This window comes from Heterodontus francisci, chromosome 9 (genome assembly GCF_036365525.1).
Source record: "Heterodontus francisci isolate sHetFra1 chromosome 9, sHetFra1.hap1, whole genome shotgun sequence".
In the NCBI taxonomy this organism is placed as follows: domain Eukaryota; kingdom Metazoa; phylum Chordata; class Chondrichthyes; order Heterodontiformes; family Heterodontidae; genus Heterodontus; species Heterodontus francisci.
In genome coordinates, this window is record NC_090379.1 from 94649240 (window position 1) to 94671238 (window position 21999).

The following is a 21999-nucleotide window of genomic DNA, read 5'->3' on the forward strand; positions in this document are numbered from 1 at the left end:
TATAAAATCTGTTACTTTTAGAAAACAGACAACAGTATTCATCAATAAGAGAAGTGGAAATAAAACCTGTGTGTACAGCACATACCTCAGGGCTGCAGTAGTAAAGTATCAATGCCACAAGGATGCATTGAGTCACAGGTAGCTCTCACTAATGCATTGTGTTGTTTAGTCAGTGTGGGTCTTGCAGCAGGGAGCTGATGTCGACTAACACAACCATAATTGCCGTCAGAGAAACACAGAGTCATTAATGGGAAAACAAGCAGCCAGCAATCTAAATCTTTTGGAAGGGAAGTGTGAGTCTGATTCTGTTATCCAGGGCCCTTTTGTGATCATTTTGCAACCTATTTTTATATTACCAATTCCAAACATGCTTGTTCATGATAGGACATTTGTGGATTTGACATGCACGTTTGTGCAAATGCAATTTGCCCATTATGCGCGATCGCCAGTATAACATGGAAGTATTGATGTCGAGTTATGGTGATATTGTTGGGAGCTGTGCCAATTCTGTCCATTAATGAAACAAAAAACGTATTAAAAAAGAGGGGAAATGGTGAGAGACAGAGGCCAGAATTTTACATTGGGCTGGAGGCCCTGCCCACTGGCCAAAAAGTTGGGGGTGAGCTGCCTCCGCAGGGCCTGGTGGCCCAGAACTTTAATTGGTCTTGGGCTGGACTTTCACCCCTCTGAGGAAGGAAGTCCCACCTCCAAGGGCTGCCAGCCAATCAGAGGGCCGGCAGCTTTCAGTCCCAGCAACGCCATGGGGAGTGTTGGCCACTGCTGGGACTGCACCCAGCCGGAAGAGCAAGAGGGTCTCTGGCCCTGGAATGAAGGGAAGGGTGTGGGGCCCCGGTGAGGCAAGGGGGTCAGTTGGCAAGGGGGAATGTAGTGCAGTGGGGGGGTTTGTGCTTTTGCGGGCCCTCCGTGGAGCATAGGCCGCCCAATCAGGAGGGCCCCACACCCCCAGCTCACAAGGAGACTGCCAGGTTTTACTGAGCGGCCTCCTGAGGTCTTGAGCCGCTCACCCGCTGCTGGTAATATACCAACGGTGGTGGGAGGAGGCCCTTAAGTGGCAGTTAATTGACTACTTAAGGGCCTTAATTGGCCTGGGGGGTGGGGTGTGTAGGCCACTTCTCACTGCTGCCACTGTTCGCAAAATTGCAGCGGGGGTGGAAAGGCAACAGGAATGGCAGCCCCACCTCCCATTCAATTTTACGCTCCCCCCTCCCCCGCCTGCAGCCCGTTCCTGCAGGGTCCTAAAATTCCAACCAGAGATTCTGACATGTGTAGGAAAGTAATGATAAATAACAATCCCAGGTTTGATTCGGACAGCTGTTTTTCACTGTCATTTGGGGATGTGCTATGTTTCTCCCCAGAGTTGTTGATTTTGTGGCATCAGTCATGGCAGCTCCTCACCGTGGCACAGAATTCATTTTCAGATGAACAGAAGTCAAAGGAAGAAAGTTAGTGGATTCAATATACATTAAAGAAAAATGGTAATGGAGAAAATAATGGGAATTAAGACAGACAAATCTCCAGGACCTGATGGTTTCCACACCAGAGTAGTAAAAGAAATAGGTGACAAAATTGCAGATGCATTAGTCACAATTTTCCTAAGTTCAGTGAAGCATAGTGCATTTCTAAGCAAATCATCAAATCATATGTATGAAATAAGGTGCCCTGGAGGTACAGAGGTGCGTTTCACTGAGGTGAGTCTCACTGCAGCAACATCATGCTTTCTAAAGAAACATATGACATGTGTCTCTGACCATGATTCAATTCATGCATGTTATATTCCTGGTTTGCGGAGGGCAGCAATTCGAATCCACTGCACAGGGAAGTGGGAAAGAATGGGAGTAGGAAGGGAAACCTGGAGCATTATTTATTCCAGGATACAAACTAGGAGCAAATCTCCAGCTCACCTTCCGGCACAGATAGTAAAGTGTGGTAATCCAGTAAGAGGTTCAGAAGATAAATTCACAGGAGGGTCAGGAATAATGAAGAGATCAATAATAGCTAACAATGGGAGATGAAGTCTTCTGAATATGTGCAACAACACTGTCAATATATTTATGAGGCTTTCTTGTAGGGAGTAAAGGGTAGAAATAGTGAACAGATGAAATCCATGTTTATGATGTTGCTATACATTAACTTTTATTTATTTATTCATTATTTCTGAACCTTCTGTAAATTTATCTTCCTGACTTCTTTTTATATGATTTCCCCCAGCTCTGCCATTTTGTCATAAAATAAATCCCTGCTGAAAGATCGAATGCTCCAGTTTAATAAAAAGAAATGGGTTAATCTCCAGATTTCAGGTTTCAGCCAATAAAAACTTTCCAATGAATAGCTGCCTTGACAAATGTGAATAACATGATTTGTCTCCTGCATTTAAATACTTCGATGGAAATTAATGTACAGCTTTTGTAAACTAAACAAGGGAATCATTTTTGAATTGTTTTTTTGTTTTCTCCTTTATCTTCATTTAGCATCCTGTTACGACCAGGTGAGAAAGGGGTCTAGGGTTCCCTCTCAGCCTTCACCTGGTCTTACCGTAACAGGGTTTAATTTTAAACACACCGTTTTTATAGCTCCCCCTTGGTGAATCCTTGTTCACTAACTTCCAATTATAAGGCAAAGAAACTAGCCAAACAGGTTTTCTTAGGTTTAAAGAAAAAAGGTTGAACTTTATTAAACTTATACTCTAATTTGGTTAACGCCTATGGATACGCGACGCGCCCATGCTGGCATGCATACGCGATGCACACATGCAGATAGAGACAGAAAAGAGTAGAAGAAATAAAGTGGAAACGTTTGAGGCAATATCTGAAGATGATTTTGGTTACTGTTCTTCGAGCTCACTGTAAAGTCCTTTGTTGTAGGTAGGTCTTGCTTTTCTTAGGGGCCCAGTGTTCTTCTTAAACCTTTTTCGATGTAGGAGACTTTTCTCTTTTGAAGTTCATGTGTCCTCAGTGGGTCCAGAGGCTTGTGAGAAAAAGATGGGAGCAGATAGGAGAGATCTTCTCACTCCAGGAGCAAACAGTCTTTCTCAGTTCACAAACTCTGTGGCTAGTTCAAAAAACCCTGGACCAGCCAATTAGTCAGGTGGCCAGCTGGTTTAACCAGTCCTAGCTTTGTGGATTGTATCACCTTAGCAGTTTCTGGAATGCTTTTCCTTACACCTTCAATGTCTGGTGATCAAAATCCATTGTGGGTTGAATGTGTCAGGAAATGGTCCTTTTGTCTCCACAAGCACTGTATGCAAATGTTTTTTCAGCTAAGTGTCTGGCAGCCCTTGTAACAGGCTGTCTCTTCTTCCCAACAAGTTTAAAATCATTGTTCATATGACAAAATTAATATGCCTCATTCTTGGCAGGTGGGGGCCTGCATGACATTACCGTCACTTAAATGGCTGGTTGATATTGCCCACACTAATTTCTCCCAGCATCCTCAACAACCTGTTCATATAGAAAAATCTCTTTAAAAATCAAATGACACTCAGGGCAGGATCTTTATCAAGAAATGTTGAGCAAACCTTTGTCTCTTGCCAAACACTGTGTAGTATGGCCAGTGCTTAGATTAGATTAGAGATACAGCACTGAAACAGGCCCTTCGGCCCACCGAGTCTGTGCCGAACATCAACCACCCATTTATACTAATCCTATACTAATCCCATATTCCTACCAAACATCCCCACCTGTCCCTATATTTCCCTATCACCTACCTATACTAGTGACAATTTATAATGGCCAATTTACCTATCAACCTGCAAGTCTTTTGGCTTGTGGGAGGAAACCGGAGCACCCGGAGAAAACCCACGCAGACACAGGGAGAACTTGCAAACTCCACACAGGCAGTACCCGGAATCGAACCCGGGTCCCTGGAGCTGTGAGGCTGCAGTGCTAACCACTGCGCCACTGTGCCTCCCATCTATCGCATCACAAAAAATATGGCAACCCAATTTGTAATATTACTTGTTCCTTTGGTATGTGACCTATTGTAAGATTGACAAGACTCCAAGTGATGTCTAAGTATTCTCCAAAGAATACGTGGGTTTTTATTATAACTTAATTAGAATATATATACACAGCTATGACAGGAGCCACATCTACAAACATCTCACCGTGTCAGGCTACACTCACAACTCTCTGTTCATGTGTGACGTGACATCACTTCCTCCGGTAACCTTCACTTACAGCCTGTTAAGGTGTTCCTATCTTAAGGTGGTCCCACAACATCCCTCATTTTTCCAAAGATAAAGACATATGTACAATATACAATGATGTGGTTCAGACTAACTATACATGATTAAAACAAAATGTTTTTTACAAATAAGCAAGTTTACCATTCTCTAAAACCTAGGGGTGGTTTGCTTATTTGTCCCGATCTTGTTATCGTAAACCTGTTCCCAGAGCTGAGCCAGTCTTGATGACTTCTCTGAGACTGTAGTGACTTGGAACTCTGGTTAGCATGTTCTTCCTCTGTGCTCATAGCCTCTGTACGTTCACCTTCAGCCTTTGTCTTTGAACGTCTCCGCGATGTCACAGGGTTGTCTCATGTGTTGTTGTAAATCTCTCTGAGTTGGCTTCGGTTCCGTCTGAGAATCGCACCTTTGGGTGTCTGGACCTGGTACGATCTGGACCTGGTACGATCTGGGCTGGTTGCATATCCTAGCAACCTCTGCAGGATACCAAGTTCCTGACGTATGATTGAGGACTCTGACCTTCTGTCCTACTTGCAATCGAGCTAATTCTGGTCCTGCTTGCCTGTCATAGGATGCCTTCATCTTCCCTTGTTTAGAAAGCTTAGAAAAATGATGACTGGCAACATCAACAATCACCAGCAACCTCTCTGGCCTCTGGGTACTTGTTGCAATGAACTGAAGCCTGAGGAGAGACTCCCGGTCACATTGCCTCTTCGTGCCAAGTCTCCCAGCCTTTGTGTCATCCTTTACATGGACTGACCTGATACACTCGATCTGGATATTTTCTACCATCTTCAGTGCGTTACTGACTCCATGTATTGTGACAACTCGTAGACCTCGACATACTGGAAGTCCTTTTACAGCTGGTCCAGATATGCCTACGATAAAAGAAAATTGTGGTAGCCATTCAGAGCTCTCATAGCTGCACTGCAAGGTTATCATCCCAGTGCACTTGATTGGAGAACCATTGTCAACAGTCAGCCTAGCTGTGGTGGGTTGCACCATAGATTCCCATATCTTTAAGTACATGTCTTTCATTATACAGATGGGTAGAATATTTGCACTCGCTCTGGTGTCGATTTTTACTCTGAACTTATGTTTGCCACTCTTCTATGGACATATAATCCCAATCATTGCAAATCATGTCAAAATCCTGGAACTCCCTTCCTAACAGCACTGTGGGTGTACCTACCCACATGGACTGCAGCGGTTCAAGAAGCAACTCACCATCACCTTCTCAAGGGCAATTAGGGCTGGCCAATAAATGCTGGCCTGGCCAGCGACGCCCACATCCCATGAATGAATTTTTTAAAATGCCTCAGATTGCGTGATAGCATTGATATGTTGATACAAATTAACTATGTGAAATGCTTGCTTGTTGCTCGCATGAGTGCATCCTTCATCCATGTCCTCTTGGCAATCTGTCTCTCTACTGACCTGATTTACCTGCTTGGGCTTTGGTTTTGTGTTGGCATACCTCTTGGTGTTTTTGCCATCCTATCTTGCAGATGTTCCCTCTGTATGTAATCTGCCACCATTCCCGTGTTTAGTATCTGAGCTCAGTCTTTTGTACTGCCTTGCCCAATGTCCTCGCATGCCACAAGCTTTGCACTGGTCTTGGTGTGCCGAACAACTGCGAATTGGGTGAGTCAGGCCACATTTGCCACAAGTCTTAGCAGACTTCTGAACCTTGATTACCATACCAATTGTTGTAGTGACCCCCAGTGCTTTAACTGTTGGCAGCCAGCCATGATGGCTTCAAATTTACTCCCATTATTGAGTAGTGCATCTATGATGTGCCCTTTCTTCTTTTCTAGCAGGTCTTTTTGAAAAGCCTGTAGTCGGGTAGATGCGATTGCTAGCTCTATAGCCTGTTCCGACAATTAAATATTTGCGAAGTCACATTCTTGAGCTTTTTCTCAGCACCTTGCAACAAACTGGTCAATGGACTCATCTTGCCTTTGTCGGTAGGTCATAAGCTCAAGCCTATGTACTCGGAAATTGACCTTCACCTTGAGTTGCTCTTCCAGGAATGTCCATAGCTTACTGGGGTTCTTCTGATCCTCAGCTGAGAACCCTGATGTGTTGATCCGTGCAGGCTCCGTTACCCAGTGAGATGTTGATTTTTACAGCTTGTTTCTCTAGTTTACTCATTTGTTGATCCAGGAAACATAGTTCCAACCGTTGTTGAAACAATTAATCTCAGATGCTATGTCCGCCGCCTTCCATCATTGAATACCTGGAAGTCATTTTCTGGATGATCCTGCTTTTTTATAAATATAGGCATTTTCACAGTTTTATTTTTATCAGGTACATTTCTTTTACACACTCATGCTTTACAGGTTTTCCATCTCACAGGTACAGCTTTCTGTTTCTTTTTTTGCAGGCCTGTCCCTTTTAAGAGTGAGGTGACAGTCGCTTTTGTTTACACAGGCTGGTTCTTTTTTTAAACAGAGAGCAGTTTTTTTTCTCTGCAGAGCTGCAGCTTGCAGTAGCGGCAGCTGCCACAGCCAGCCTTTTACTTTGTGTTGGACCTCCAGTGGTGTTGTTGAGCTCTACACACTCTTTTTAGCTTAGGCCCTGCCCATGAAGCAAAAGAAACTGGGACAACTAAAGCAATTATGGCTGTACTACTTCTTTTCAATTTTTTCAACCCATTGCCAGATTAGTTGAAAGCTCCAATCCCCTGGCAAATTGCCTACTGTGCTCACAGATTTGCAACACTTCCCAGGGTCCTGTCTGTGGGCCTAGCTCACTGCACAGTTGTGAGGTCTCCTGCCAACTGCTCTCCACTTCAGCCACTCCAGGTAGGGAATCGGCTGTTCTTTGTTCTTGATTGGTGTCTCCTTCAGAAAAAAATTAAACGTTGACACGATGTAAGATCTGGTGGGCTTCCAAAAATTAAATGCCATGCAATATTACTTGTTCCTTTGGTATGTAAACTATTGTAAGATTCACAGTACTCCAAGTAATATCCAAAGAATACATGGGTTTTTATTGTAACTTAACTAGAACATATATGCACGGCTACTACACGAGCCACATCTACAGACGTCTTACTCTGTTGGGCTACACCCACAACTCTCTGGTCATGTGTGACGCAACCTCACTTCCTCCGGTGTCCTTCACTTACAGCTTCTTATGGTTGTGCCACCACACCATTGTGATGAAGATACTCTGTGAATGATTTCTCTCCCAGGGACCAAGACAGGTTCTTCTATGGATATGGATGTTGTTCACCAACCCCCCTCCCCCACCCCAATACTGACAGATTTCTGCTGTTTCACATCCCTGACCTTCCTTTGGCAAAGTACTCTGGGATATCAGACATGGTCATGCATGGTGTTATTCTGTACTCTTCTTCCACTAGATTGGACTCAATCATCAGGCCTTTTACTGTATCGGCAACATGATTGGGTAAGGTCTAACAAATGTGGGATTTTTCCCCGTTATTTCAAACTGATTGCAACTATCTGCAATTTCCCCCTATAACAATGTCATCTCCAAACTTGGTAGTAGAATGGGTTAAAACAGGGGCTCTTTTTTTTATTTTTCAGATCTGGGTGTGAACCAGCCAAGGCTGATGGTTTATGTCGTGGTTTTAAGAGACCTATGCCAAATGTGTTTGGATTCACACCTACTGACAACTGGGAGGGAGATTGAAGCTACCTACAGCACAAACTGCCAGCAAATTGGTAATCTGAGGAGGCCTAGATGGAACTGTCACTGCCTTTCAGTAGAGGTGCTCGTTTGAGGTTTGCTGAAGAAATTGCCTTTGAAGGCACAATGGAGAGAGCTTTACTCTGCGTCTAACCCAGTGTTGTAAACTAGACTGGGTAACACTGAGAGCAGAGAGTGGAAAACAAGGTCACTAGATAACCTTCATCCTCCTAGTCAAATAGAATGAATAAAACCACGGGCTATGCATTGCCCACTGGCTGGTTACTGTAAAGTTAACATGTTGCATTTTTGATGGCTTAAAAAAAATGACCCTGCTGTCAGCTCCTGGCAGCTCAGTCTGCACTACCCACAAAGTGTCAGGACCACAAGTCAAGGAAGCCCGTGTTTAATAGCATATCAGACGTTGCTGAAACCCTGGTGACTACACACCCCTGCCTTTAAGTCTGCTTATTGTATACATTTATAGAGATGTGAAACACTTGAACATAATCTTACCTGACTTTGCATGTATAATATAAAACAATGTGAAAATTCATAAATATAAAGCAGCCCATGTTGATAACCATTATGTTCCAATAGTACCATACCCCAGATATGTGTGCTGAAATTAGGTGTTGACCGATAAATAAGGATATTACTTTTCTCTTTTTCTATTTTTTATGCTAGTGATAAATCAATAATTAAAATCAACTATTATTTTGGATCCTAAATTTGATTGTTTTAGATTCCTGTTATCGCTTTTGATGTTAAATGGATTGACTAGTGCAGTATTGGTTCACTGAGTGAACACATGCGCCAGTGTCATCAGCGAACTGCAGCTCAATGACAGAGGTTGGGGTGACCTTGGTTCTGGACTGGAGACGACATAGGTTAAATAGTTTCCTGCTCATTCTGTAGAGTAGATCTACTCCGGCAGAGACCTTCATGGAGATGAGGTGGAGTGTTCCCAGTTTGCACTCGGATTGTGTCATGGCCAATCAGTTACATTGGGCGGGCCACATTAACCGCATGCCTGTCACAAGATTCCCAAAACAAGCTTTCTACTCTGAGCTCCGTCACGGCAAGGAGGGAAGAGGAAACGCAACAAGGATGTCCTTAAAGCCTCCCTGAAAAAAATGTGGCATCTCTACTGATTCGTGGGAATCTCTTACTGGAGACCGCCAAAATGCTAAGAAGCATCCGTGAAAGTGCCAGCCAGCTCGAGCAACATCGACATGCCCAGGCAGCGACCAAGTGCAAATGGCAGAAGGGGCGTTCAGAAATTTGAGCATCCCGTCCGTTCGCCTCATCAAACACCACCTGCCCCATCTGTGGCAGAATGTGCGGATTCAGATGCAAAACTGGGCATTCGTGAGGCGCTGTGGGCCATCAGCACCAGCAGAATTGTACTCAACCACAATCTGTAACCTCATGGCCCGGCATATCCCCCACTCTACCATTACCATCAAGCTGGGGGATCAACCTGGTTCAATGAAGAGTGCAGGAGTTCATGCTAGGAGCAGCACTAAGCATACCAAAAAATAATGAGGTGTCAACCTGGTGAAGCTACAACACAGGACTAGTTGCATGTCAAACAGCATAAGCAGCATGCGTTAGAGCCAAGCGATCCCATAACCAACGGATCAGATCTAAGCTCTGCAGTCCTGCCACATCCAGTTGTGAATGGTGGTGGACAATTAAGCAACTAACTGGAGGAGGTGGCTCCACAAATATCCCCATCCTCAATGATGGGGGAACCCAGCACATCAGTGCAAAAGAAAAGGCTGAAGCATTTGCAACAATCTTCAGCCAGACGTGCCAATATGATGATCCATCTCGGCCTCCTTTTGACGTCCCCAGCATCACAGATGCCAAACTTCAGCCAATTCAATTCACTCCGTGTGATATCAAGAAACGACTGAAGGCACTGGATACTGCAAAGGCTACAGGCCCTGACAACATTCCGTCAATAGTACTGAAGACCTGTGTTCCAGAGCTTGCCATGCCCCTAGCCAAGCTGTTCCAGTACAGCTACAACACTGGCATCTACCCGGCAATGTGGAAAATTGCCCAGGTATGTCCTGTACACAAAAAGCAGGACAAGACCAGCCCGGCCAATTACCGCCCCATCAGCCAACTCTCAATCATCAGTAAAGTGATGGAAGGTGTCATCAACAGTGCCATCAAGCGGCACTTGCTTAGCAATAACCTGCTCAGTGACACTCAGTTTGGGTTCCGCCAAGACCACTCAGCTCCTGACCTCATTACAGCCTTGGTTCAAACATGGAAAGAAGTGCTGACCTCAAGAGGTGAGGTGAGAGTGACTGCCTTTGACATCAAGGCAGCATTTGACGAGTATGGCATCAAGGAGCCCTAGCAAAATGGAGTCAATGGGAATCGGGGGAAAACCCTCCACTGGTTGGAGTTGTACCTAACGCAAAGGAAGATGGCTATGGTTGTTGGAGGTCAATCATCTGAGCTCCAGGACATCACTGCAGGAGTACCTCAGGGTAGTGTCCTAGGCACAACCATCTTCAGCTGCTTCATCAATGATCTTCCTTCATTCATAAGGTCAGAAGTGGGGATGTTCGCTGATGATTGCACAATGTTCAACACCATTCGTGACCCCTCAGATACTGAAGCAGTCCATGTAGAAATGCAGCAAGACCGGGACAATATCCAGGCTTGGGCTGATAAGTGGCAAGTAACATTCGCGCCACACAATTGCCATGCAATGACTATCTCAAATAAGAGAGAATCTAACCATCTCCCCTTGACATTCAATGGCATTACCATCGCTGAATCCTCCACTATCAACATTCGAGGTGCTATCATTGACCAGAAACTGAACTGGAGTAGCCATATAAATACCATGGCTACAAAAGCAGGTCAGAGGCTAGGAATCCTGAGGCGAGTAATTCACCTGCTGACTCCCCAAAGCCTGTCCACCATCTACAAGGCACAAATCAGGAGTGTGATGGAATACTCTCCACTTGCCTGGATGGGTGCAGCTCCAACAATACTCAAGAAGCTCGACACCATCCAGGACAAAGCAGGCTGATTGATCGGCACCCCATCTACAAACATTCACTCCCTCCACCACCAACGCACAGTGGCAGCAGTGTGTACCATCTACAAGATGCACTGTAGCAACGCACCAAGGCTCCTTAGACAGCACCTTCCAAACCCGTGTCTCTACCACCTAGAAAGACAAGAGCAGCAGGTGCTAGGGAACACCACCATCTGCAGGTTCCCCTCTAAGCCACACACCATCCTGACTTGGAACTATATTGCTGTTCCTTCACTGTCGCTGGGTCAAAATCCTGGAACTCCCTTCCTAACAGCACTGTGGGTATACCTGTCCCGCCTAGACTGCAGCGGTTCAAGAAGGCAGCTCACCACTACCTTCTCAAGGGGAATTAAGGATGGGCAATAAATGCTGGCCTAGCCAGTGACGCCCACATCCCACGAACGAATAAAAAAAAAATCCATGATTGGACTATTCAGTCACCTAAGGACCCATAACCCTGGAGTGGAAGAAAGTCACCCTTGTTCCTGAGGGACTGCCTAAGAAGAAGATTGGTTCTTTGTAATACAAGGAGCTATCGTTACCTGCCCTATTGTCTTGTTTCGCACACTTTTAATCCAAAGTCACGAATTTGGCCTACATACGGAGGCCTTGAGTTTGTGTTTTTTCCCTTCATACCTTACCTAAGCCCTGCAACCCATGCTGGGATACCTCACTCAGAGGGTCATTATATGCCAGCCTGAACACTAAAATGTCAACAGGATATTGCACTGCGGGAACATTACCAATGAGCCAGCCGCTCTTCTCAGCCAACATCCACATCCACATATTCGCTTTCCAGCAGTGGCACTAGGTGGCAGTCAGAAGCATAGCTATAATGAAAAGGCTGGAATAAGAGAGGCCTTGCAAACCGTCAAGCCTGTTCCATCTTACAAATGGTATACAAAATCTTAATTGATTGCACACCTCCCAAATAGTTATTCTTAAGTTACTCTGCTTTAAAGCAATATAACACTCTGTGTACATTATGTATCGAGGTACGGAGAGTGATAAAATGCCACTCATCTCATCAAGCAATTTTACATCTCTGATAACACAGTGCAGAGTGCTTATCGTATTGGTCTGAGATAGCTGACTGTTCACTGAAATATGATACAGTCTTGAAATGCTGACAGGGTATATATTAAATATTTGTACTGCCAATTTACTCAGAGTCTAGTGATTTCTGGCTTTTTCAGAATTTCCCAGTGAAATTCCAGTCTGGTTATGAACAGCTATTCATCTGCTACCCAGTATTTACATAACATTGCATATTAAAGGGAGACTTATAAAGTAGGTCTAAATATATGCAAGGAGGAGGTTATTACCATTAGCTTCTATAAATTAACATATTTACTTTGTTGAAAGTTTAGGGGAGCACTTTTCATTCAAGAATTTTTATTTTTACTAACTTTTTTTTACCAGTGGAAGGTGTAACAAAGTTCTGAGTGAATGTAGGAGGGGTTTTCCATTATATTGTACCAGCAGTGATCTGCTGAGGGGGAAACAAATAACCATTGTGTTGATTAATGAGTGTTATGTAGCACTGGCACTTTGTCTTAATCCTAAGGAGGCCTGATGGAGAGTTCGGGCTAAAACCATTAGCAGAATAGTGTGAAATTCCTTTGTCTGGCTTTTTAACACAGCAATGCACCCACATATTTCAGACTGGCCTTTGTTAAAAATAACAGACAGAGAAATTTTGTATAAACACATTAATGTGTTGGTTACTAATACACAAAATGCTTCTGATCACCAGCGTGGAGCTTTCCAAGTTTTGTATGTTGTTTGTTCACAGGTATAGTACAGTTCCTCACTGACAATGTAATCTCTGCTCTGGGGTACTAATGAACTGTGCCCTTGTTGGCGATACTCACCTATCACTGCACCCATGGTCCCATCCTTTCCCTACCCATTCTTTTCCTCTCCCCCTTCCTTTCCCTTCCCTTGTGACATTATTGTTTTTCATTTGCAGCAAAAGAGCTCAGATCAAAATAATTGATGATGAGGAGTATGAAAAAAACAAGAGTTTCTTCATTGAGCTGACGGACCCACGCATGGTGGATATGAGTTCACAGAAAGGTGGAGTACTCGCCAGAATGAGCCACTGCTGAAGACCCTCCTCTCTCCTTCCTTCTTTCCCTTTCTCTTATTTTCCCCACTCCCTTTCTGTCTTGTTTGACTGCTTGATTCCCAAGAGATATTTAACACTGCTGCACTCTCACAGTCAGATCTGTCACATGCCGGCCATTTCAATCTTGGCGTATTAGTGAGCTTCTAATCTGGCCCACCGTCACTGCTTCAATAACCTGCCAACTCTGAGCCTTTCTTGCTGACACTGTGCCTTTTCCTGTTGCCGACAGTTTGCCTGCTTTTACAGTCTCTTGTGCCCCAGTACAAAGTAAGACACATGAGCATATGTCAGTGTGCGGGTCCAACTTTGGTCCTTGCATGTTAATTAATATGTCCCCTTGATATAACTGAACAGATATATGACTGCTTTAAGCAGAATGGTGCTGTCTGGCTGACAGGGGAGAGTCACTGCGTATTTGCACTGCTCAGATGTCGTGAATCGTGGTGTTCAATTCTAGGGGGGAGTGGGGGGGAGGCCTGTACAGCCCATCACCATCATTGTTGCATTGCTGGGCTGCCAATGGTCAGAAAGAAATGGCCATTGCAGCCTTGGCAGGAGCAGCCAAACAGCACCTCTAGAGCTGGTTCTCTCCTCTGTTGGCAGGAGCACCACCTTATCAATACTACAGTGTTGGTGTAAAGGTCAAGACCACCACCATTGGCAGCATTACACTGTAAAGAGGGCACAAAGACCTCGATGTACAAGGTACAGCATGAAACCAAGACAGTGTGTGCCCACGTTCAAGAAACAAAGAATGCCAAGATTTGTCATGGAAACAAACAGAAAGATATTCCTGGTTGAGTAATAAACAATAAGAAAGGAATCCCATGAAAAAGTAATTGCAGCTCAAAATTAATTTTTCATTATGCTCAGATCCACCAAATTTAAAATATCAAAACATCACACAGTTTCTGTGTGGTTCCAAATTCCAGATCAAATAATTGAAAGGGAAGATTACTTTTATACAATGAAGTACATTAAGGGAGGCAGGTGGTCTGGTGTGTGAGTTAAATAATGCTCCTTAACTCACAGCATCTAGACTGCACTGTTTATTCCAAAATGCAGAACTGGCAGGTACAGGCCACAGCTCCCAGCCTCACCTTACCTGAGCATACATAGTGGAGCTCCGATGGAATGGTTACAACAGTGTCCTTTGCTGCAGTATTCCCCAATCAGTAGCACATTTTAGCATAAATAACTCAACCTTGGAAGACCTGATGGCCTCACAGACCAACATGGGCTGTCAGCAAATTAAACACACACAGCAGGATGCCTTCACTTTTAGCAAGAGGGATTAGGGATTTGGAATGATAGCAGGAAGGGACATAAGAGTGTAGTGGTTATGTTACTGGAGTTGTAAACCAGATGCCTGGACTAATAAGCCAGAGAACATGAGTTCAAATCTCATCATGGCAGTTTGAGAATTTGAGCGCAGTTTTTAAAAAAAATGTTTCACCTACCTGGTTCACTAATATTGGGAAGAATATTGTCTCTCGAGACAGGGAGGCCAAAGAACAAAGAACATGACCCAATCTGACCTACATGTGATTCCAATCCCACACCACTATGGTTGACTTTTAACTGCTCTCTGCAGTGGTCTGGCAAGCCAGTCACTGATCACACATCCATGCCTGTGAGCTGATGATAAAACACTGAGATTTGTTTGAATCCAGAATGCAATTTGACTGATCAGTGTAAGCTTACCAGGGCAGGTGAGCTGGCATTCAATGTGCCTCATTTTTGGTGGAACCCCTCCCTTTCAGGAAGTCTTGGCCAGTCCCTGCATTACCTGTAGGCTGTACAATAATAACCACACAAAAGACATTAGAAGCAACCTCTCCATCTGTCTTGACCGACTGCAACAGGATTTCACTAGGCAAGGATGCAGCGACAAAGGTGTCCTAATAAAAACTGGGGACTTTTTGCTTTTCCCAGTTAGTTTCAGTTGTGGTTAAGTCGGCTTCAGAATAAAACTGCTCGGAGTTGGACACTTGAAGGATTTGGCAGGTTATATGACTGGAGCTCTATCATTCTTTTACCAGTGCTTGTTATAATTAAGAGTGGGGGGAGGGGGAGTGGGGGGGTGGGGGGGCGGGGGGTGTGGGTGGTGGGGTGTTGGAGAGAAGGCCTAAATTTAGCTTAACATGTTCTACTAATAAGTCAAGAAAATGGTGGCATGTGACACAAATCTGGGTGTGCTGCAGGCTGCCTCCCACTAACCGTCAAGCAAGTTTACAAAAACAAATCGCATGTGTGACTGCAGTGGTTTTGTAGCAACCCATTGTACATTTTCTTTCTTATATCCTTACAGGAAAGCCATAAGCGTTAAAATAAATGATGATGAGGAATACGAAAAGCAAGAACATTTCTTCATTGTGCTTGGTGAACCGAAATGGATGAAACGAGGAATATCAGGTGTGAGATCCTGAGACGTAACGGCTTTTTGAGAAAATCTATTATTTTTCCTCCTGTATTCCCGCTCTCACCCTGTTTCGGTCATCTACGCCTAGTGCTTTTTTTGTTTCTCTCCTAGACGATGTGCACTGTATTGCCTCGGTCTAGTCTATTATTTGTACTTATCATCTCATCGCCACAGGGCATGGGGCTGCTTCTTTATTTCTGTAAGCTGAACTCCAAAGGTCCTGAGGCTATGAACATGTCTTCATTTTCCTGTGATCAGCTTAATTATGTTGCTCTTTTATTCATCATTTTTTAAAAATGAGATTAGCACCTTTGTGGGATGCTTTCCAGCCAGTCAACCATACATATTCTTCACTGAGGAGACAGCATTCCCTCTGTTTGAACAGCAAAGGATGTACTTCAAACATTTTTTTTAAAGCAGTGTTCATGTGGGACTGGGAAAAGGGTCTATCTCCAGTAGGATCCCAGAGGCCTTTCAGCAGTCAAATACATTTTATTTTTTTTTAATTTACTGCAACTGATTACATGTACTGTTTCAGTGGAAGTAAATGCTGATCTTGCCAGTGACGCTCACATGCCATGAATGAAAGAAAAAAAATTACATTAATGCACTCATAACAAGAGGACTATTTTTTTGACCCATTTCCCCCGCCCCATTTCACATTCCTTCTCTCCTCTCTTATGAAAGAGACTAGAGAAGCTGGGATTGTCCTCCCTAGAACACAGAAGATTATGGGGGTATTTAATAGAGCTGTTCAAAATTATGAGGGATTTGATAGAGTAGATAAGGAGAAACTATTTCCTCTGGCAAGAAGGTATAGATTTAAGGTAACTGGCAAGAGAACCAGAGGGGAGATGAGAAGACATTTTTCTATGAAAAGATTCGATAGGAACTTTCAAAAGGAAATTGGATAAATACTTGAAGGGGTAAAATTTACAGGGCTATGGGGTAAGAGCAGTTGAATGGGACTGGTTGGATGGCTCTTTCAAAGAGCCAGCACTGACATGCTCATATTGTGCTATCCCATCAACATTGGCTGGGCAATGACCACATTAGTAATCACAGGATAAAAAAAATATTCAGTACAACCTGATCTCTGAATCCAAAGGTAGTTTAGTTGCCTTCAAAGAAGTGGGAGGTTACTGAAAGTACGAGGATTGACACAGGCCATTCATTGTGATGGATCCTTAACTGTCATTGCAATGACCCTCAAGCTGTGACAAATCAGACACTGTTTCTGGGAACAGAAATCTAATCCCAAGATTAACAGAAAATGATCAGGCAAAATAGTAATAAGTGGTGGAATTCAAAGCTGTAAATGAATGTTTCAAATCTCCCTGACTAATAATATGCGCTCAGTACAATTGGTTTGAAGCTACTTGAGGCCTAGCGAGGGCTCACACTGTAGTGCCAGCGGTCGCAGTATCGTGCACATATTTGATTCGAGACAGCTTGAAAGTTATGGCTTTAATGACCCATCACAATGAATGGCTTGTGTCACTCCTCATACTCTCAGTTACTTACCCATTTTTTTGAAGGCAACTAAATTATGTCTGGATTAAAAGATCAGGTTTCATAGAATATTTGCCACATACTGTGATTGTTAGTGTTGTCTGTGCTCGGCAGTGTTGATGGGATAGCACAGTATATGCCTGGGTTTTTCAGAAAGTTTGAAAATAGAAATCAGACATCAAAATAGTTTTAAAAAGGGAACACATTTTATTCCACTTCCTTCTGTCTTACAACATGGCAGAATTAACTATTGAAATCATTAATATTTCCAATGAATATTTGTGACTGCTTGTTAGTAAAACACTCAACGATGTTAAACTCCCATAAAATATTTTGCCTAATTAAATGCTATTTCTTTTTGAAAAGATGAACATATTAAATGAGCTGCTTTACACGATTTCAAGTTGTGGCTTTTAAATTATTTTTCTTCCTTGCCACACCTCACTAAATAAAAAGAGGTAACTTTCCAGTCCAGCATTCAGTCAGATCTTATCTTTCAGTTTATATAGTGCTGAATCATAATTACAAAGGGGATGCTGTCTCTTTAAAGACACTTTCATTTGTGCTTGTGATAGTTGAGTACACTTCTTCTCATTTGTTTGCTTTCCTGTTCTGTTGCTGTCCTGCCTGTTGAATGACCAGAATGTGTTGTACTTTGGTTTGGTTAAAGAAGCATGCCAGCGAAGCTCTGAAACTCACCATGGCAGAATCTGCTAGCAAAGTGGAGGCTCTGCAGGTTTAATGGAGCAACAGTACCATTCTTGTGATCTACACAAACCGGATTCAGTTACCTCGTAAAAATGTAACTTACACAGTGTTTCACCTCCGCAGATCCTTTAACCTTCTCGGGAGATCAGCATCTTTTAATTGCTTTGGCAATACGAAGGGTATAAAAAACTAAGATGAAAGAGTCACTCGCCTTTGATATGCAATGCTGTTTATGCATATTACAAAGATTACAATGCAGTGTCTGAAGTATTAAGTACAGGCACTATGGCTTGGTTCACTTTTGACAGCATTTCTTGTGGGAGAAAGTAACACATTCTGGAGTGCTGCGAGAGGTTGGAATCTTACTGTTTAACATAAGCCAAGACCTGATCACCATTTATTCCTAAAGAAGTCCATCAACTATGCCTTTTTAGTATTTACTATTTTGAATGTGATCTGAGTTCTGAGCATCTGCAGTGTCGGGCCAGCAGCTTGGCTTGCTGCTGCTTATGCCTCGGGTTAAGACATGGTAAACACCTCTGGCCACGAGCAGCTCAGGAACAAGTACGCACATCCTAAACAGAAAGTTATTTCACAAGTGAATTGTTTGGGGTTTTATTTGGATTTAAAATTTACTCTTATATACTTACATGAAGCGACCCATTTTTCCATCCCGTGATTTAAAATTACTGTAGGTAGGTATATGTATATACCAAAGCATGCTACTGTGCAGTGCTACAACATCAGCTTGATTCCTAGCATCTCCCTAACATCTGATCTGCTGAGGTCTTGCTTTCAATTGTACTTCTGTGATGAGGGCAGATATCTCCCCACTGGGGGAAGGAGAATGAGATGGAGGGCAGTCACCAAGTGGCTGCTGTTCTCCACCTCTCAGCAGCTGGCTCAACACGGGTATAAACCAAAGGGTTTGGAGCAGATCACTCGCTCACCCTGTTGGTCACAAGAGTCACGTGACCCACAGAAGTAGAACAGGGACAGAAATATGTTTAAAAAAGGCAAAGGCAGTAAGATTGAACACTGCAAATACTGGAAACCAAAATACAAAGGGAACATGCTGGAACTACACAGCAAATCCATTAGCATTTGAAATAAGAAAAGACAGGTTAATGTTTTGGGTCCCTTTGGAGTTATGTTGGCATGTACTGAGGTCAAGAAAAGACAGTTAAGGTGAAAGGTCCACAGCCATGCATCGATCTGTTTTTTCTCCCTGCTGGTACCGAGGAGCCTGCAGCATATTTACAGCATTTTCTGTTCTTAAAAAAAAAACTGAAAAATTAGCCACTTGCATCAAGGAACTTTACATATGAACATACAAATGTGACAGGCAGGAAAAGTCCAGTTGGCCCATCTAACCTACCTCACACTGACAATGACTGGAGTATCACAACTCCAAACTTCATACTCTTCCCCCCAGCATCTATGTAAATCTCCTGAGAGAGGCAAATAAGTTTGGCAGAGGATGGGGGAGGGGGGGGGGGCAGTGAAATGCAGAAAATTCCTCTCCAAACTCCTCAGGCAGTCTGGGAGATCACATTGACTATGCGGACATTTTACGCCTAAGTAATTTGACTGAGTTAAATGTATCCAATTGAGTTCTTTCAAGCTTACGAGGGTTTTATTTGCAGGTAAGCATATTTTAAATCGGGTGGGTTTGATGGACCCAAATTGATGTTCAATTTTCATATGTCGTGTACTTTGTAACATATTAAATTTGTAGGAGAGAGACTCCCCTTTAAATTGAAGTATCCAATTAGTCAATTTGATTCAAGCTAATTGGATGTGCAAGCCTGCATTGTCCAATCAGCTGACTTCTCTCCCGAGGTTACCTTGTCACTGAGCACAGTCAATCAGAATTATTCAGATGATAGTTAACTTAATACATTTGCATTTATTTTAATCAGTATTTTCATCACATGTTAAAGAAAGGCTTTGACATGCTTTATTTTGTTGCTTTCTCCCTTTGTTTAAGGGTTTAAATAATTACAAAATGGAATATATTCTGGAGAAGGAGAGAAAGAACTGGCTAGCAATTTTACACTGTGTATTGTTAGTCAAACTCCTGTTGGGGTTATTTTATTTTGGGTTGTTGGAAATCCGGCCTGTGCACGTTGAATTGAGTGGATACTGTTGACTCCCCATTGTTTTCTATTTGACTCATTACCTAATCCCTGTGTACAGCAAACGGTTGCTACAAAAGGCATTTCCTAATAAAATAAGCAATATTAAGAAGACTGTGTAGGAATGCTTTATTTGATGTGGAACAGGACCTTAGAGGTGGTGTAGCATTCCGTCATTCAGGGACATGAGATTCAATCATTGCAGTGCACTGTTAGAAATTCAGGCTCCACTCTGAAGCAATGCTTGTTTTATCCAATTGAAATTTGTGTCCCAAGTAAAGTTCCAGCATGCAGGATGACTTGTTCTTCATCCTCATTGTGTAGATATCCTGATCTAGGTATATTATAACATGTATAATTCTGATCCCAATTTGCCCCAATTTCACAATTTGCATTTTCGTATAGCACCTTATCACACTGTGCTCCATTCCCTCCACCCACCCCCCGCACCCCCTCCCCCCCACCCAACATTGAAAATTGTGGACTGTCCCAGAGACGTTGGGTTCCAGAGATGACTTCTGGGACCCCCAACCCTCCCCCCCCAAACTCCCACCAAAGTCACATCCGCACCTGGTCATGACCCTGCCAGCATTTGAAAATCCACCCAATGACGTTGAAGTGCAGTGACTGTTGCTATTTCTGTCAATCTGGCAGTCATTCTGCACCAGGAACATCACCCTAACAGCAATGAGATGAATGACCAGTCAAACTGGTTTCATTATGATAATTTCCAGGACACAGAATATTTTCAAGCTATTGCATCATTTAACTTGAAAATAATATCCCATTAAAAGTTTAATTCTATGGATATTAACAACTACTTTATACACATTATGTATATTGTCTCCATCATGAAGCCCACTAACTTCTACTCCCTGTTATCGCCTGTTTCTGTCCATCTGTTCCCGAAACCCTGATCCATGTTTTGGTTTCCTCCCATTTTCAACCCTATGTAACCTTGAGATCATTCAAAACTCTGCTCCCTGTATCCTAACTTGCAGCATGTCCCATTCACCCTTCATGTCTCTGCTCACTGGCCTACATTGGCTCCCAATCCACCAAGGGTTTGATTTTAAAATGCTCATCCCAATGATCAAATCCCTCCATGAACAAAGAACAGTACAGCACAGGAACAGGCCATTCGGCCCTCCAAGCCTGCACCATGGATTTACCCCTCCATATCCCTTTAACCTCATCCAACCCTACAACCCTCTGACAGCTTTGCATTCCTCCAACTCTGGCCTCTTGCACAACCCCACTTCACCATTGGCAGCTGTGCCTTCAGCTGTCTAGGCCCTAAGTTCTGGAATTCCCTCTCCAAATCTCCCTGCCTCTTCACTCCTCTCTCATCCTTTAAGATGTAGCTTAATTCTTCCTCTTTGACCAAGCTTTTAATTACCTGTCCCAATGTCTCCTCCTTTGGTTCATTGTCAGTTTTTGTTTGATTATGTTCCTGAGAAGCACTTTGGAACCTTTTACTAAAGGTGCTATATAAATGCAGAGTGGGAACCCAAAAAAAAAATTGGATTGGGCAGTTGAAACACAACATAAAAAGCATCTCAGAGTAACTGTGGACACAATTAGTAACCAGCTAGGAGATATACCCTAGTTCAGGTGTAAGATCAATGCCTTCTGCTTTATGCTTTGATCAGGATATAATTATATTGTATAATGGTGCAAAATAAATATCTTTTTTAATGTTCCATATCATTAAGTTACTATTTTGGATGTGCTAATAAAATACATTTTGATATATGTTATGCAAAAGTCACAACAATAAAAACTGGATTAAAATGCCAAACATTTCAAGCCAGAAAAATGAAATGAGCTCAGAATGATTGTTAGCTGCAGTCCACCTCTTCTGTTCCAAGCAAAATGGAATGCTGCTAATAATTGTATCTGAGATTTGATTCTTTTTCTCTTTTCCTTCTCTTTCTCCACAGCGCTCTTGTTGGCACAAGGTAAGCAGATCTTTTCTAGTTTTTCTAATTTTTAACCCGTTCTGCATGAATGTACAAGGAGATCTGTTTTGGAAATGCAAATTCTGGCAGCAAAGTGATTTCATTTTTAAAAGGTTAGATTGTATATTTTTTAGAAGTAGGACATGGCTTTCACACAGGAAATGTCATGAACTAGATGCTTAGAATATAGGAG

General features: G+C 43.0%; 1 protein-coding gene across 18 annotated transcripts in view; it reads left to right on the forward strand.

Annotated features, from left to right (window-relative positions):
- Positions 1-21999, forward strand: part of slc8a3 (solute carrier family 8 member 3) — a 923598-nt gene that overhangs the window by 740315 nt on the left and 161284 nt on the right. For 7 of the 18 annotated variants that reach the window (XM_068039522.1, XM_068039530.1, XM_068039534.1 and 4 more), the window contains exon 2: positions 12907-13013. In XM_068039522.1, coding sequence (XP_067895623.1) covers positions 12907-13013 — 107 coding nt within the window. Of the gene's footprint in view, positions 1-12906; positions 13019-15376; positions 15481-19471; positions 19482-21788; positions 21807-21999 lie in introns of all 18 variants that reach the window. The other 11 variants (XM_068039524.1, XM_068039525.1, XM_068039523.1 and 8 more) reach the window with 4 other exon arrangements.